The sequence below is a fragment of the Geospiza fortis genome, unplaced genomic scaffold, assembly GCF_000277835.1.
Source record: "Geospiza fortis unplaced genomic scaffold, GeoFor_1.0 scaffold351, whole genome shotgun sequence".
NCBI classification, from domain to species: Eukaryota; Metazoa; Chordata; class Aves; order Passeriformes; family Thraupidae; genus Geospiza; species Geospiza fortis.
Genome location: NW_005054419.1, coordinates 1,532,978 through 1,547,591, shown reverse-complemented (window position 1 = coordinate 1,547,591; position 14,614 = coordinate 1,532,978). Strand labels below are relative to the sequence as shown.

General features: G+C 41.0%; 1 protein-coding gene across 1 annotated transcript in view; it reads right to left on the bottom strand.

Annotated features, from left to right (window-relative positions):
- The window catches only part of AGO2 (argonaute RISC catalytic component 2), a 33,660-nt gene that overhangs the window by 4,928 nt on the left and 14,118 nt on the right, over positions 1-14,614 (bottom strand). Inside the window, 11 exon segments of the mRNA XM_031061607.1 lie at positions 483-682; positions 1,011-1,112; positions 1,880-2,014; positions 3,179-3,373; positions 4,840-4,930; positions 7,646-7,805; positions 9,649-9,833; positions 12,111-12,244; positions 13,915-14,037; positions 14,172-14,291; positions 14,491-14,614. The exon segment at positions 14,491-14,614 is cut by the window's right edge and continues 8 nt beyond it. Of these exon segments, the coding sequence (XP_030917467.1) occupies positions 483-682; positions 1,011-1,112; positions 1,880-2,014; positions 3,179-3,373; positions 4,840-4,930; positions 7,646-7,805; positions 9,649-9,833; positions 12,111-12,244; positions 13,915-14,037; positions 14,172-14,291; positions 14,491-14,614 (1,569 nt within the window).

Genomic DNA, 14,614 nt, shown 5'->3' with positions numbered 1-14,614 from the left:
ACACACTTTCTGTAAATTACTTATTGTTTTGCATTCTTTTATGGAGGAGGAGAAATTTGATGGACTGTTGGTTTGTCCAGTGTCATTGGAGAGGTGGCACTTTCACCCTCCAATCCACTGTCACATTTATAAATGTTGGGAGTCAGAAAATAAACCCCTCTTTTTTCACCTTGAGAACAGCGGTGTGTGCACATCGTGTTGTTTTGTGTCCTACAGTGACACCCTATTTAATCTGCGTCTCCTTTCATATGTTTCTGTATCATTACTTTCTTCTGAATAGAATAAGGGTAATTAATGTTTGACTAAAGCACCACTGATGTTCTGAAACAGCAAACAGCACGTACAGGAACATCTGCTGCTTTGTTTCAGCAGCAAAATTCAGTGAGAGCAAACCCACCCTCAAACTGAGGACACCACTGATCCCAGAATTAACAAGCCCCACTGCCTTCCAATTCTGCAAAAGTGCAAAACTCTGAACTCACCTATCGTGCTCCTTATCCACCAGATGGTACCTGGCTCTGAAGGCCACCAGGTGAGCGTAGTAGGCGGGGGCAGGGATGGAGACGGAGCGCGTGCAGCGCACGTAGGTGTGGCACAGCTGGTAGGTGAGGATCTGCAGCTCGTCCGACGAGAAGCGATTGTCATCCCACAGCACGTGGTAGTGAGAGGGTCTGCTTGTTCCCTGGAGCCAGAGCACACAGCTCATCAGCACTCCCAAACATCTCCTGAGCTTTCAACCTCTGCTGGGAGCTGCAGTGAAATGGCTGCTTCCTCAAAAACCACGGGCAGCAGTTCTACACATTCCAGCTGGTTTTTTCCTTTAAAAGGCAAACAACCTCCTTCCTTGCTGCCTATCAAACTAATCCCTGCCCCTTTATTGATAGGGTTGTGTTTCTCAACATTTCACCTCTGAAATGAACTTTCATCTTGAAAACCTCAGATCTAACAAAAAGCCATCTGATAAAGTAGCTTTAGTACAAACAGTTACCATGCCACACAAAATGTCTTACCTGAATCCCAGCATGACTACAAAGGTAGAAGTCAAACTCTGAGGGGTGGGTGATTTTTGTGTCCACTGTGGTACCAGCTGGAATGTTTCCACTTTTTCCAACCTGTGTAAACAGGAAATGCAAAGACACTGAGGCACAACACAAAGGCTTTTTTTATTTTCAGCTGTATAGCCAGGAAAATAAACACACAAAAAAGATCTATATAAAGCAGAAAGTGAAGAAGAAGTGCAAAACTGAAATTTTGTTCCAACTGAAAATCTGCAGTGTCTCTACTATGGAGAAAGAAAAAAAGAGACAAGCTGCAAAATCTTCTTAAAAATTACCTAAAAATATTTGGTTTTCTGAATAATGTAAAAAGAATTTCCTGCAACTGAGTTGTCAAATTCTTTTTCACCTTCCTACTCCAGGACAGGAGTTAACTTTTCCTGTTTATACCTGCAAGGGGACAATCCTTCCTTGTCAGACAGGCCACCTCTTCCCTCAAAATCTCTTCAAAGCAGAATGTCAAAATACTCTTTACTTTCAAACAGTCTAACATCTGTAACCACAGCATTTACTAATACAACAACCACCTTCATGTCAGCTTTGGGAGTTACTAATTATTGCCTTGAAGCCTGGTGGGGTCCAAGTGCTCCCACAGAGAAGCCTGACAGAAGGAAAAAGAACATGGAAAGCCCAATCTGTGAGCAGTGTTTTGCCACGAGGAACTCTCCATTCTCAGCAACAGCTCTTGAAGAGTCTCCTCTTCACACAGAAAGTACCAAAAATCAAATTGGAGAGTCTGATCTCCACCCAGAAAGCACCACAAATGAACAGGAGTTGGTGACTTGTCTGCCTGCTGGAGCTTTGGGGTCCCAAGCAGAACGTACCCGTTCGTTTTTATCCGTGCAGAAGAGTCTGGTGTGGTGCCTTTTCTGCACCACTATAAATGTGATGCCAGGCTGATAATCCTTCTCCAGTTTAATGCAAGCCTCCCTGATAGCCAGCAGCTCGTGGTGGAGAACCTGAGCCACACACAGAGAGAGGTGGGATCAACATGAACCATTGCCATCATACAAATTCCTCTTATTTATCCACAGATTTCTTTTATTTATCCACAGGTAATTTATCATGTTCCTTCTTGCACTGTCACTCAGAGTAATGAGATATCAAAGCTTTGAGGACCAAATCTTAATTTCTTCCCCTGATGAGGGCAAATTACATCAGCAGTTTCCTGAGCCAGGAGAGAGCTGCTTCCAGATTTGTTCAGCTCCAAGCACGAGGCTCAGATTAATAACCTGCATGTCAAAATCTCTTTAACTACCAAATACAAATGAACATTTAATTAGGCTGCTGAATACAACAGACTAATTATTTTTCAGACTAGAACAAGGGATAAAATCCACAAGTGCTCAGCTGCTCTTTCCCAGCTTTGTGCAGTTCCATGCAGGACTACAGACACCAATAATAAGGAAAGTGGAACAAACCAAAATGCAATTATTTGCACTGTGGGTTAATTGTACATGAAAACTCCAGTGAAAACCAAAAACAATTGAAAAGAGAATATATCAAAAGTTCACACAAAGATTATTTTATCAATTCAAGTTTAGCAAGTGATCTTTCCTCTCTTCCCCCTGGATTTTGACAAGCTGACTCAATTCTGTATCTTTTATTTACATACATAAATACTGGAAAGAAAAGTGTATATAAATGTCTTTAAAATTTATAGAAAAGTATTTAATAAAATATGGTACTAGCAAGCAAACAAAATAAATATTACAGAGGATCTGATGAGTTTTATCAGAATAAAAATGACTGAAAATCCAGTATTTATGAATCCTCTTTAAAAAAAACATATAATTTTTCTTTGCTGCCCAAGTTCTATGGGATACAGTCTGACTAATATATCCTAAATAGGAAACAGATGTGGAAACTTGAGTGCTAAAACTACACTTTTCATTTATAATTCTGTCAGGGAAAATATTTTAAAGGGGAAAAGTACTTTCAAAAGCACATGAAAAGTATGCAAACACTTCTCCTGCCTGCTTGGTTTGAATCCAACTAATTTGTTGAGGGAAGATTTGTTGAGCTTATACTTCTTGTAACTCCAACCACACAGAGGTGGAATTTTAAAACTCCATTACTACCACAAAACTACACAATGAGAATTTCAAGAAGACAAATATCACCTGTTGGAACTGCCCCTCAGAAACACCATCCCTGTAGAAGATGATTCGAGTTGGTTTGAACCTGGTTGATTTGTAGAACTGGATCAGCAGCTCCCTGACCATGGCAGCCAAGTCCTGGATGATCTCCTGGCGGTGCTGCTGCACCCGCACCGTGGCACAGTAACGGTTGGGATGAGCATCCATGCTTCCTACAACCTGGAAAAAATGCTTGGCATCAAACCAGAGAGCACTAAAATAAAGATTATTTCATGGGATAACTGCACTGTCTTGAACACCGAGTGCTTGGCCTGGCAAAGATGTATTTGAAATTAAAATGTGCTTGGAACCAGCTCTGGGTTTAGTTCACCTGTGGCAGTACATCCTACTGAAAGAGAAAATTGTTTTAAATCTAAAAGACTCATTTCTTGTTTGCACCTACAGGCACTTAAAAACTCAAATACAGTTTGGAGCACTGACACCATGAAGCCATTGAGATAGTTCAGACTGCTTCATGGGAGTTGGAATTCTGGGACACCAAGCCTGTTTTGTGAATCCATCAAACTGAAATGGTGATGGACCACAGAAATATCCACACCCTTTCTCAAGGGAAGGGATTTTTCTGTTAATGAAACATTAACATCCATATGCTGTAAAAGTAGCATGGGACTTAAACAAAAAAACTAAAGAAGTGAGCACATCACTGTCACCGTCATATTTTCTGAAAAATCCCCTTGCCCAGGATTTCTATCCTGGGAAGCTGAGAAACCTCAGAGAAAAAGGAAAACAATATTATCTCATTTGCTTCTCCTGTGTTTTGCTGCTTTGGAATGTGGTTGGAGGTTGTTAATCCAACATGTGAATTGTTTTTACTTATTGGCCAATGACAGCCAAACTGTGTCAGATTCTAGAGGAGCGAGTCACAAGTTTTTCTTAGTTTTTCTTTTTTAGCCTTCTGTAAGTATCCCTCTCTATTCTTTAGTATAGCTTTAGTACAGTATTCTTTAATGTAATATAGTAACATAAAATAATAAATTAGCCTTCTAAGAACATGGAGTCAGATCCATCATTCCTCCCCTTGATGGGGGTCCCAGAAAATACCACACATCTCCACCTGGTTTTCCCTGGACACACAGGTGTAACTTTTCAAAACAGATACATAACATCACCAAACAACTTCATTATTAAACAATCCTGAGCAGCCACTACAGGTGTTTGACATAATACAAGCTAAAGACCACTCCCTGTATTTATTTAAGAAGGACATTTCCAAGAGATTACTGCACATTTTGTGATTTCTAGGAGCTTGAGTCCCCAGAAACCACAGCTGAGCCAGCCTAGTTCCCTATCAGCAATGAAGAAATTCTGAACATTTCTAAGTGCTGAAGAAGCAGATTTAAGCATGCACTAGCTCATTATCAGCCTGCTAATAAATATCAGCTCCCAGAAAAGCTCCTCTGTGTATCAGCAACTCAGGCATTTTACAAGCTAATACACACATTTAAGTAATTAGCATCAGAGCAAGCTCTCTGAAGTTTCAATAAATTCCTGCAGAAAAATAATTTATAATGCTATAATTAGGCAATCAGAAGCAATGGACCACAAAAGGATTGAAAGCAATAAAATGCATTAGAGCTGAGCAGCAGGAGGGAGCTGGGGGGAAAAGCAGGACACAATTTACTCACTGCAGCAATGGAAGGCTTCTTCCCATCCCCAGCTGGAGGGTGAGTTACATCTGCACCAAGGAATATGACAGGCTGTTGGAATACTGGAGGTCTGGCAAAGAGAAGGGAAATTTGTAAAAGCAGCAAGATTTATGCTTAATAAAGCTCATTAAAACTCAAATAAACAGCACTCTGTACTCCTGCAATGAATTAATCTACAACTGGCACTTGATCAGAGTTGGTCACTTATTCTGTGGCAGTAATTAAAAATCCTGATTAAGGTTCTCATGCTAAATACTTAGGCAGATTTTTAAAGCAGAGGTAATTGTTGCTCTTAATCAAAAATTAGTTTTAAAATATATCTAGTTTTTTCGAACTTGAATAATTGCAGCTTTTATCAACTGGACCAAAAAAAGGAGTAGAAGTTGCTAAGTTGATCCCTTAGTAACAAATGGCATCTGAGAAAATGAAATAACTGTGCACATATGCAGATGCTGTGAAAAAATATTTTTTTCCTAATAAAAAACAGTCTTGGTAAGGAAGTCCAAAAATAGTAGATATCAAAGTTACTACTTGCAAAGTAGATTTTTTTTTTTATTGAGCTTGAAAGTTTTAAACAAATCTTTAGGTTAAGATATTAAACCACTGCCCCAAGAGAGGACCACCAGAGCACTACAACATAGGTTTTAAACTTCAACTCTATTTCTTAATGAAACAATTTCAAACAGGAAATCTTGGGCCACCATAATTTCTTTGTGGAGGAATGATTTAATGGTTATGAAGCTTAATTTATCTGTTAGCAGACCTTCTTTAAATGAAATGGGAAGGTAATGTTGGGGGTGAGACTTTTTTTGTTTTTTCTTGACTTGATTTTTTTTTTCTTTCTCAGGGAATTTTCTTCACATTTATTGCCTAAGAGATGATGAATGGACTGTACTTAAGAGACAAAAAAAATAGCTGGGTGTCTTGGAATTCTGTTAATTTTTGTTGTCATTTGAGTTTTGTTATTGGTGCTATTGTTGCTTCTTTGTCTACATATATATACATATATATATATATTCTAGTAAAAAACTGTTGTTCCTTTACCCACATCTTTGCCTGAAAGCCCCCAAAGTTACAATAATTTGGAGGGAGGGGGTCATCTATCTTTTCCATTCCAGGAAGATTCCCACCTTCCTTGGCAGACACCTGTCTCCTAACCCAGCAGTTTTTGGTGCCCAGTGTTGGGCTCCAGGGCATTGAGAGAAAATGAAGAAAAAGGAATAATAGTAGTTTCTGGTTAACCTAATTTTGTGTGCTGAACACAGAAACCTCCTTAGGCACCATGTGGTCTAACTTACCCTGGTTTGGCTGGCACATGGTTGTGGATACATTTTGTGCTCCCATTTGCAGCTCCTTATTTAAACATGGATCTTATGACTTAGGCTACTGTGGCTGTAACCCAGTTTGCACAATAGGTCAATAAGGTGAGCAATTCCTGGATTTAAACTTCCTCTGGCACGTGGACACATGGCTGTACAACTACAGGCTAAGCTCACGTCTGGGGGGTTTCATTATAATGGTGCCCATTGTGAGGAAGCAATACAGGGGGGAGTTTTTCCCCAATCCTTCACCCATTTGTTTGGATGTACCCCAGCACCTTTTAAAGGCTTCAAATTTTTTTTTCTAGATGCTGATATCATACAGTGGCTGCTGCTGATAGGCCTAATCTATTTAGCATTTATAAATAAGGTGGGACTGTCCTGGGTAACCACCCTGACATCTACCCCAGAGAGCAGGGATGGTGCCCAGGGACAGGGAGCTCTGCCCCACAGCCTGGCCCTGCCCCACTGCCCATCTCAGGAATGAAGCACCCACACTGGATGGGGGTCTGGGAGGACACAGGCTGGGTGCTGAGGCAAAGCTGCTCCCCAGCTGGTGGGAAGCCCCCTCTCTCCCTGCCTCAAAGAGGGAAAGTCTGATGGTGCAGCCGTGGAACCCAGAGACATTCCAGCTGTCCTGGCTCCAGCTGAACCATCCCTGATCCAGGACACAGGCACTGACTGGGTATTTTTAAGGAAGCCAGGGTCCCTTCTTGTCTGAAAACAGCTTTTAGTGAGTGCAAGAGAGAGGATTGTTCAGAGATAATGCAGGATCACCATCACAGAATGCCCTGCAAAACACCGAGAAAGGGATCCAACAGAGAAGTGCCAGTACTGGAGGTACTTTTTGGGAGGGATGGACAGCACAGTAAGAACCCTGACAAGGTCAGGTTCACAGGGCAAATGTTGTGAGCCTGGCACATTCAGGGCCACCCTAGTACTCCACCTTCATGGCAACACTAAATGTGGAGGGACAGTGGGCTCCACAGCCAGCAAACTCAGGAATTTTGAGAGCACAGTCCATGGCCCAGTGCAGGCTCACATCTCCACTGTGGTCAAGAGTCTCAAAGAGAAGAATGTTGGCCAAAAGAAAAGGCACTGCTGTTCTAGGTGGCCTCTATTTGTTTTTGAAAACTCAGGGCAAACAGAATATTAGAGATTTTTCATTCTAGTGACAGTTGTTGCTGTTGTAACACTGAAGTTGTTACACACTGAAGTTGTGTACTTCAGTGGTCAGATCATTAAAACAATACTTTTATAATAAATTTCAACAGAAACAAGTATTCCTCTCCTGTCTTCATAACCTAACTTCTGCAGGACTATTTATTAGAAGCCAAAAGAGTTTGTCTGAAGAGTCACTTAAGCTGCAGTGCTATGGCCGCAGATAAAAGCTCCCAGTTCTCTCAGCATGGCTCACTTTCACTTTGCAATACAAAAACCTCTTCCCCTTTGAAAGATGAACTTACCTTCCCTGTGGCAGTAGAATGTTATTTACACCTCCTAATTTGACATTTATTTTTAAGCAGAGGTTGGACAGAGTTTGTGGTGTTGTTCTTTGGACGTTTTTCATCTGCACACACTGAGTGGCCATTCCCAGCACTGTGTCCCCAACGCGCTTCACCTCCGCTGCAGAATGAGAAAAACAAAATAAAAGATTTGCAAATTGCAAATCAAACCATGAAGGAGACTTGAATTCAGTCCAATTAACTACACCTGGAGTTTTAGTGAAGTGGTGCTCCAGCTTAAAGGAACACAATGAAACAACCCCAAACCCACCAAGCCTTCAGAACCTCCCCCAGTTCTGCTCTGCTCCACCTAACCAGTCCTAAATGCAATAACTAAAGGCACTGCTGGCTTATATTAACTAAGATTTTTTAAAATTAGTTCTTATTTTTCATTTGTAGTATCATATCATCAGCTTTGGCTAATGATGTGGGCAATGTGGATAATATTAGGATATGGAGCACTTGTTGCATTATTAAACACCGGAATAGTAACACAAACCTAGCAATAAAGTGCTCAGCAATATTCAGCCAAGCAGCTTATCAGTTCTTCACTGATAGGAAGATGCAAGTTCATCACTTGCATAGGAAAGTGGCCAGCTCAGCAGACAATGGTGCATAAAAACTCCAAGAAACTCCTTCAGTACTGTACAGTTCCAACAGTTAAATCAAATCCTATTGCTAACAACAAAATTGAGACTTCAAGGCTTTCAGAGACCCACACACTCTTACACTCAGGGAAGAAATTTAGGCTCCAAGATGGGCTCAGAGAAGATGAACCCTCCTCTTTGGCAACAGGAGAGGAAAAGAGCAGGGTGGGAAGAAAAGACAAGACTGTGGGTATAGGAAGTGCAGGGTATGGAAGAGCATGGGGAGAAAATAAGGAGAGATTATTAGAGGGGGCAGAAATAACTATAATTAAAGATAATGACACAGAAAGAAGATCAGAGTGGTACCACATCCTCTCAGTGGTTAAGCAGAGGAAAAGAATTCCCTTTTAATGCCAAACAGGAACAGTAAAAATGCAATTTTGCACTGAATTTCTATTGTACAAATTAGAGATGAGCCACTTCCTTCGCAGGCTGAATTCAAGGGGGAAAAAAGTACTATTTCCTTAAGGTTCCTTGCTTAATCTCTTTTCATCTTGTACGAGATTAATATTAAAATTGGAAACTTATTTTGTGCTATATTAAAATGGTGAGGGATGGGATAAAACAAATCTGCAGCTGCTTGATAGATCTGATCCACCAGAGAAGAGTCCAGATAGCTATGGGAGAAAAACAGTGGCTGCTGCTCCAGCTGGGCAAGGTTAGTGAAAAAGGAGGGAGGAAGGACAGGAAAAAAGCAGTCCTGCCTATAGGAAGAGCTGGAAAATGTATGGTTTGTGTAAAACATACTAAAACCCACGTGTGGATGCCATGTAAAATGCACCAATTGTCACTGTTTCCAAAAAAACAGTGAATTTTCTGCTGAATTTTCGTTTTCTGTGCACCTGTATCCTTGCAAACCAAGTTAAAAAACTGAAATTAAAAGAAAAATAGACAGAAATCTCCTTCACTCAACATTTTTTGCCAAGGGAGATTGTTTGAGTGAGCAAATGTGTTCTAAAAGCTAAAAGAGTTCTTGAAGTCATTGAAGTCATTGGAATTTTCAGCACACAAGTTCTATTAAGCATATTATAATCCACTGCCTATCAATGCCAATCTCACCAAACCCTGTGTTGGCTTTCTCAAATGCAATCAGCAGGGAAAATGGCAAAAACAAATTCAAAGCACAGAGAACATACTGAAAATACTTAGGTCTGAATATAAAACATCACAGAGAACAAGAAAAATAGCAAAATTAATTTACAGCGCAGTCCCTAATTGGAATTTATAGAGCTAAACCAGCATTAAACCTCTCTCCTTTGGATAGCTCATAAAAAACACACAAAACTGTGACTGAAATGCACATTTCCACTCACTGACCATAGACTGGTGTTTTTCCTGGCAAAATGACCACGACCAGCTGCAGCCCAGTGTAAGTGTTCTTGAGGTGTCTGAACATGGGCTCCACGCTGTCGGCCCCCTGGGCATATTTACAGAAGCAGGGCTGCCCCTGGATTGGCATTCCAGCATCCCTGGAAATCTTCCTCAGCTGCTCTGTGAAGGACCTGGGCAAGGCACACAAATACATTACATTATCAGACAGTCAAAACCCATCCTCATTTTTGATCTTATTTTTAATGGAACGATCCTGTTAAACTTGCAGAGTTGTGCTGTCCAAAAACCTGGGAATTTAACCCAATGTGCCTCTTTAATTGGCAATGCCTGTGTAGTCACTGAAGACAAGACAGGAAATGTGCTGTATAAATAACACCATTAATGAAAAAAACTCATTTCCAAGGCAAATTCTACCTTATTTCTATGGGAAATACAGGATAAAATACTTTTTGCAATAATGACAATCTGGCATAGCCTGCTCTAACACAATTCCACGTTACCACCAGAGAAACGGCTGGAGTTATTCCTTTTTTTCCTCATGATGAAAACAACCAACAGAAATTACCAGCAACTGTCTCAGTGAATTGCTTTAGCATCCATAACAATGCACAATTTCATAGATACCAGAGAAAATGTGTGTCCTGGAGATGAAGGCAAACCTTCTCCTAGGCTGGTGGGAAAAAATCACCCTTTGATGGAAGTGATCAGATATGGAGACAACCAAATTTCTTCAGAGGCTTCCACCTGAGAGCCTTTTTAGCTCACTGATAAAAACCCTTTATTTATTAACCCCCCCCACAGTTGTCTAAAACATTGCTCATCTCCACCACAGGGTGCCAGGGTATCACTGACTGAGAGGGTGTGAAGATTCAGCTTCTTCCAAACCTGTTTGTTGTTAACTTGCATGAATCATAAGACTCTGTGAGCTCCAGCCCTGCAGCCTGAGGCTCCTTGCAGAAAATGGGTATTTCCTCTGGAAAAACAAGCACGCACTACAGCAGAGTCAGTGGCAGAACATCTCCCCATCCCTGGGAGTGTTCAAGGCCAGGCTGGATGAGGCTTGGAGCAATCTGGTCTAGGGAAAGGTGTCCCTGCCCATGGCAGAGGGGTTGGAACAAGATGATCTTTAAGGTCCCTTCCAACCCAAACCTTTCCGTGATTTCAACATTCAAGTCTGAAACAAGTCAGGGTTTGAGCCTTTTAAAGTCCATCTGGGAGTACAGTGCCTACAAGGAAAGGTTCTCTCTCTCTGTTCCTAAGAGGTAAACCAGGATGATTTTGAAGACTTTTAGAGCATTTGAAGGTGTTTCCTCTGATGAATCAGCAGCATTCGAGCCCCAACTTGATCAACAAGATGTAACAAGAGACCACAAGATGGAAAAGGATGTAGATATTTTCCTGGCTTGAAGCAATGTTTTTTCATGGTATATACAAACTCATTCTAAGCCATTCAAATAATTTTATTTTGGCTCATTATGTTGAGGACTTCTGCCTATTTCTCAAAACTGAGTAACTTGGCTTACACAGCATTTCCACTACAAGCAACATCACAGAAGGGAAAGTTCTCTAGCAGCCCAGTTCTTGACATGTGCCTGGAGAGAACAAGTCCCTCCCTTCCTCACACAATGGGCAGTAAAAAGATTCCCACCGTTTGCTCATCACTTGTTAAGGAAAAATTCCCAAGCTGTTTAGCAAACCATGTGAAGGAACAGTGCCATGGCAATGCCACTGGTGTGAGCAACCCCTGCCCTGAATTCACCTCCCAGAGAGCAGCTGAGTCACTGCCAGAGCAGCTCCACTTGTCCATGCATGAAGAGAAAGCAGCTGCACGTGGAAGGAGGGATCAGACATGGATCTGCACACCTTCCCTGAGCCAATGCAGATGTCACTGTAACAACAGTCTTTGAACAATCCTGTCCCATCCTAAGATAAAGAAACCAAATCTAAAAGTTTCATTCAAACACCTAAAACCAATGGAACAACCAATCCTACTCATCTGGCAAATACAGCAACTTGCACATTCCAGAAACTCTGAAGAGGAAAAGGTTTTGGACAAGAAATTTCCTTTTAAAGAAATTCTGCATGAATAAATGTACTCCATATAACCAGGAAAGGAACCTAAGAGAACACACATGTTAGCTGGCACTCTTGAGAAACACTCAGTGATAAACACCCATCATTACATCACTTCTGTATCTTAAACCCTAAGGCCTCACTGGTCAGAAACCTGCCATAAAGCAGAAATGGCTTTTGTAAAGTCTGATTTGGAGGATTTCCTGATGCTGGCACTGAAATCAGACTGGCATCATGCAAAACACAAAGAGACAGAAAATGCATTGCTATGTTTAACAATTTACAAAAAAAATTAACAAATTCTTATTAAAAGTGAAATCATGACATTTGCATCCTTAATAAATGACAAAATCACCACCTTACACAATACTTACTTAAGATGAACTTCAGTGCACTGGCGCTGGGGAGCAAAGCAGGCAATTGCCCAAACCTTTATTTCAATTCCAGTGTGAAACTGTTTATTCCTCATGTCCCAGACACCTTGCACTGGTGTAGCAATTGCTTTATTCTGGAAGTGGAAGGTAAAAATTAAACATTAATGCAAAACTTGACTGATGCTAAACAAAAATGAGCTTTGCTTCTACTTCCCTTCAAGGGGAGGTGATTTATACTCTCAGGTTGCTCTCTCCCATGTACAAATATCCATCCATCTTATAATAATCATTTTATCACTGTAGCAACACAGCTTCTTAGCCAGGTGAAAAATAAAACTCACATTGTTCATTTTTATTGCTGATCATTGCCTTTGGTTGCATTTATCAGCAGCAAATATATGGGAAGTAAGATTCATGCTTGGTATGGAATGTTAACAAGAATCTGCATTTCTATAGTGACTTGACAACTGCTCAGTGAACTTTCCAAGGGAAAGTTAATTTAAGTACTATGAATATTTTACACATCACTAAGTAGAGACAAATAGTGGTTCAATGTCACTCATACAGCTCTAGAAAAAATGTGAACAAGCTGAGAAAGGTGATCAGTTATTCAACTTGGACCTGCCCAACACTTTTATTTCTCCCACCAAGCAGATATTACTGGGATGGATTATCTAGAGGACAAGGGATGTAATAAAGCAGCTAAAGTAATTCTGGTGATGTTAATTACCTTAATAAATACTGATAGATGCTTTAGACAAGCTACCATCATGTCTTCCTTCTCACCTAGCAACAACAACTAAAGCTTCTGGGCATTTTTCAGGACACACACATGAATCTGATAAAGGATTTTGCAAAGAGTTGTGTGTGCCGAAGGCAGTGCCTCCCCCAATATGACTTTCAAACATACATCAGCCAGTAAGTTCCCCCAGCCTGCTGGTGCCAGAATAGCTCATGAAAGCAGTGCCCTCATCAGGGTCAGGCCTGGGGTACCTTAACCTGCCAGGGAAGGGAGGTTTCAGCTAATTTGCCTGAGTCATCTGAAGAATTTCAGGCAGGAAACTCAAGATCCTCTCCCATTATGGGTTTGGAGGCTCTGCTGTGCACAGGGACAGAACTATATTCAGCTGGCAATGCATGATCTGAAGAGATCATCAAAAGCCTCCACAAATGAAATTATCCCAGCTATTAAAGCTTTCATCTTGCAACAAGTCCCAGTATATAACTGATGGAAAATCTTGTTTCTCAAGCTTTTTTTTTTTAAAGATATCACAGGAAAAAGATTCTGTCAGAAAGGCCATCTGAAAAGCCATTGGAAAATAAAAACATGTGGGCAAATATTCCAAACAGGAAGAGATGACTATGGGGAACGACATACTCATAGAGATGATACCTCAAGACAGCTGCCCTAAGCACAGTTGCTCCACCCAGAATATTCAAAACCAGCCAGAAGTTCAGGAAAATTTCAGCATATTTTCAAATATATACAGTGACAATTAAAATGGTCTTTGTTCTTCTCCATACACATTGATTTGAACCACTATTTGCAGGCTGCTTCTTGCAACACACAATGCAAGAGTGCTTGAGGCAAAAAAAGGCATTTTTAACCCAGCTTTACTTTCCAAAACAAAACAGAAATCGAAAGAGATGCACATCAGCCAATAAATTTAAGGACTTTGAGAACCTAAATTCAAATTCTGAACAACACACCCATGCCAGCCCTCTGACTGCACACAACACAATTAATTTAAAATAACCACATTACAGAGGCCAGCACAGACTGTACAGAAGTCACTGGACATACCCTGCCTCCATAGAGGATGGAGGGAGGCTGAAGGACTCTGCCAGTCACATCCGTCATTTCATCCTTGACCATGATCCCAAACTCCCGCACGTAAGGGTCGGTGTTGAAACTGGCACTCCGCATCTGAAATGATCAAAATGTACAGAACCAAGCTCATAAATAACCTGTGTGCAATGTACAAACACATCAGCACCTGCTAAAGGTGAGCAAAATTAAACCCATTCCTACCCCTGCCTCATGTCTGGCACAGCACTCACCAATTTGCTGATCTCTTCCTGCCTGTCCGGGGCTGATCTGGCAGTGGCTCGGATCATAGTGGAAGTTTGATTGTCAGTGAGTTTCTTGATGCATCTTTGTCCTGCCACTATGTTGCACACCTGAAATTTCCCCACAGAAAGAAAATTAAACATAGTCCAATTCTTTTTTGGGCTTGTGGCTTTTCTTTCACTGAAAGCACCACTGAATTTCTCAACATTTTGCTGCTCAAAAAACAGCTTGCCAATATTTTAAATCTTTTTCCCTCTGACCCCCTTCCCCCAGACGCAAAAATACAGAATTCTCTATGAGTTTACTTGCCTCCAGAGGAAGGTATGTGTGTTTCTGCTCCTGTCCAACTTGTAAACATGGAAGGTGAGGGTAGCGTAAAACTAATTTATGCCTGTCCTTAAAATACTGAGCTACAGTGCATTCAACTGTTTGT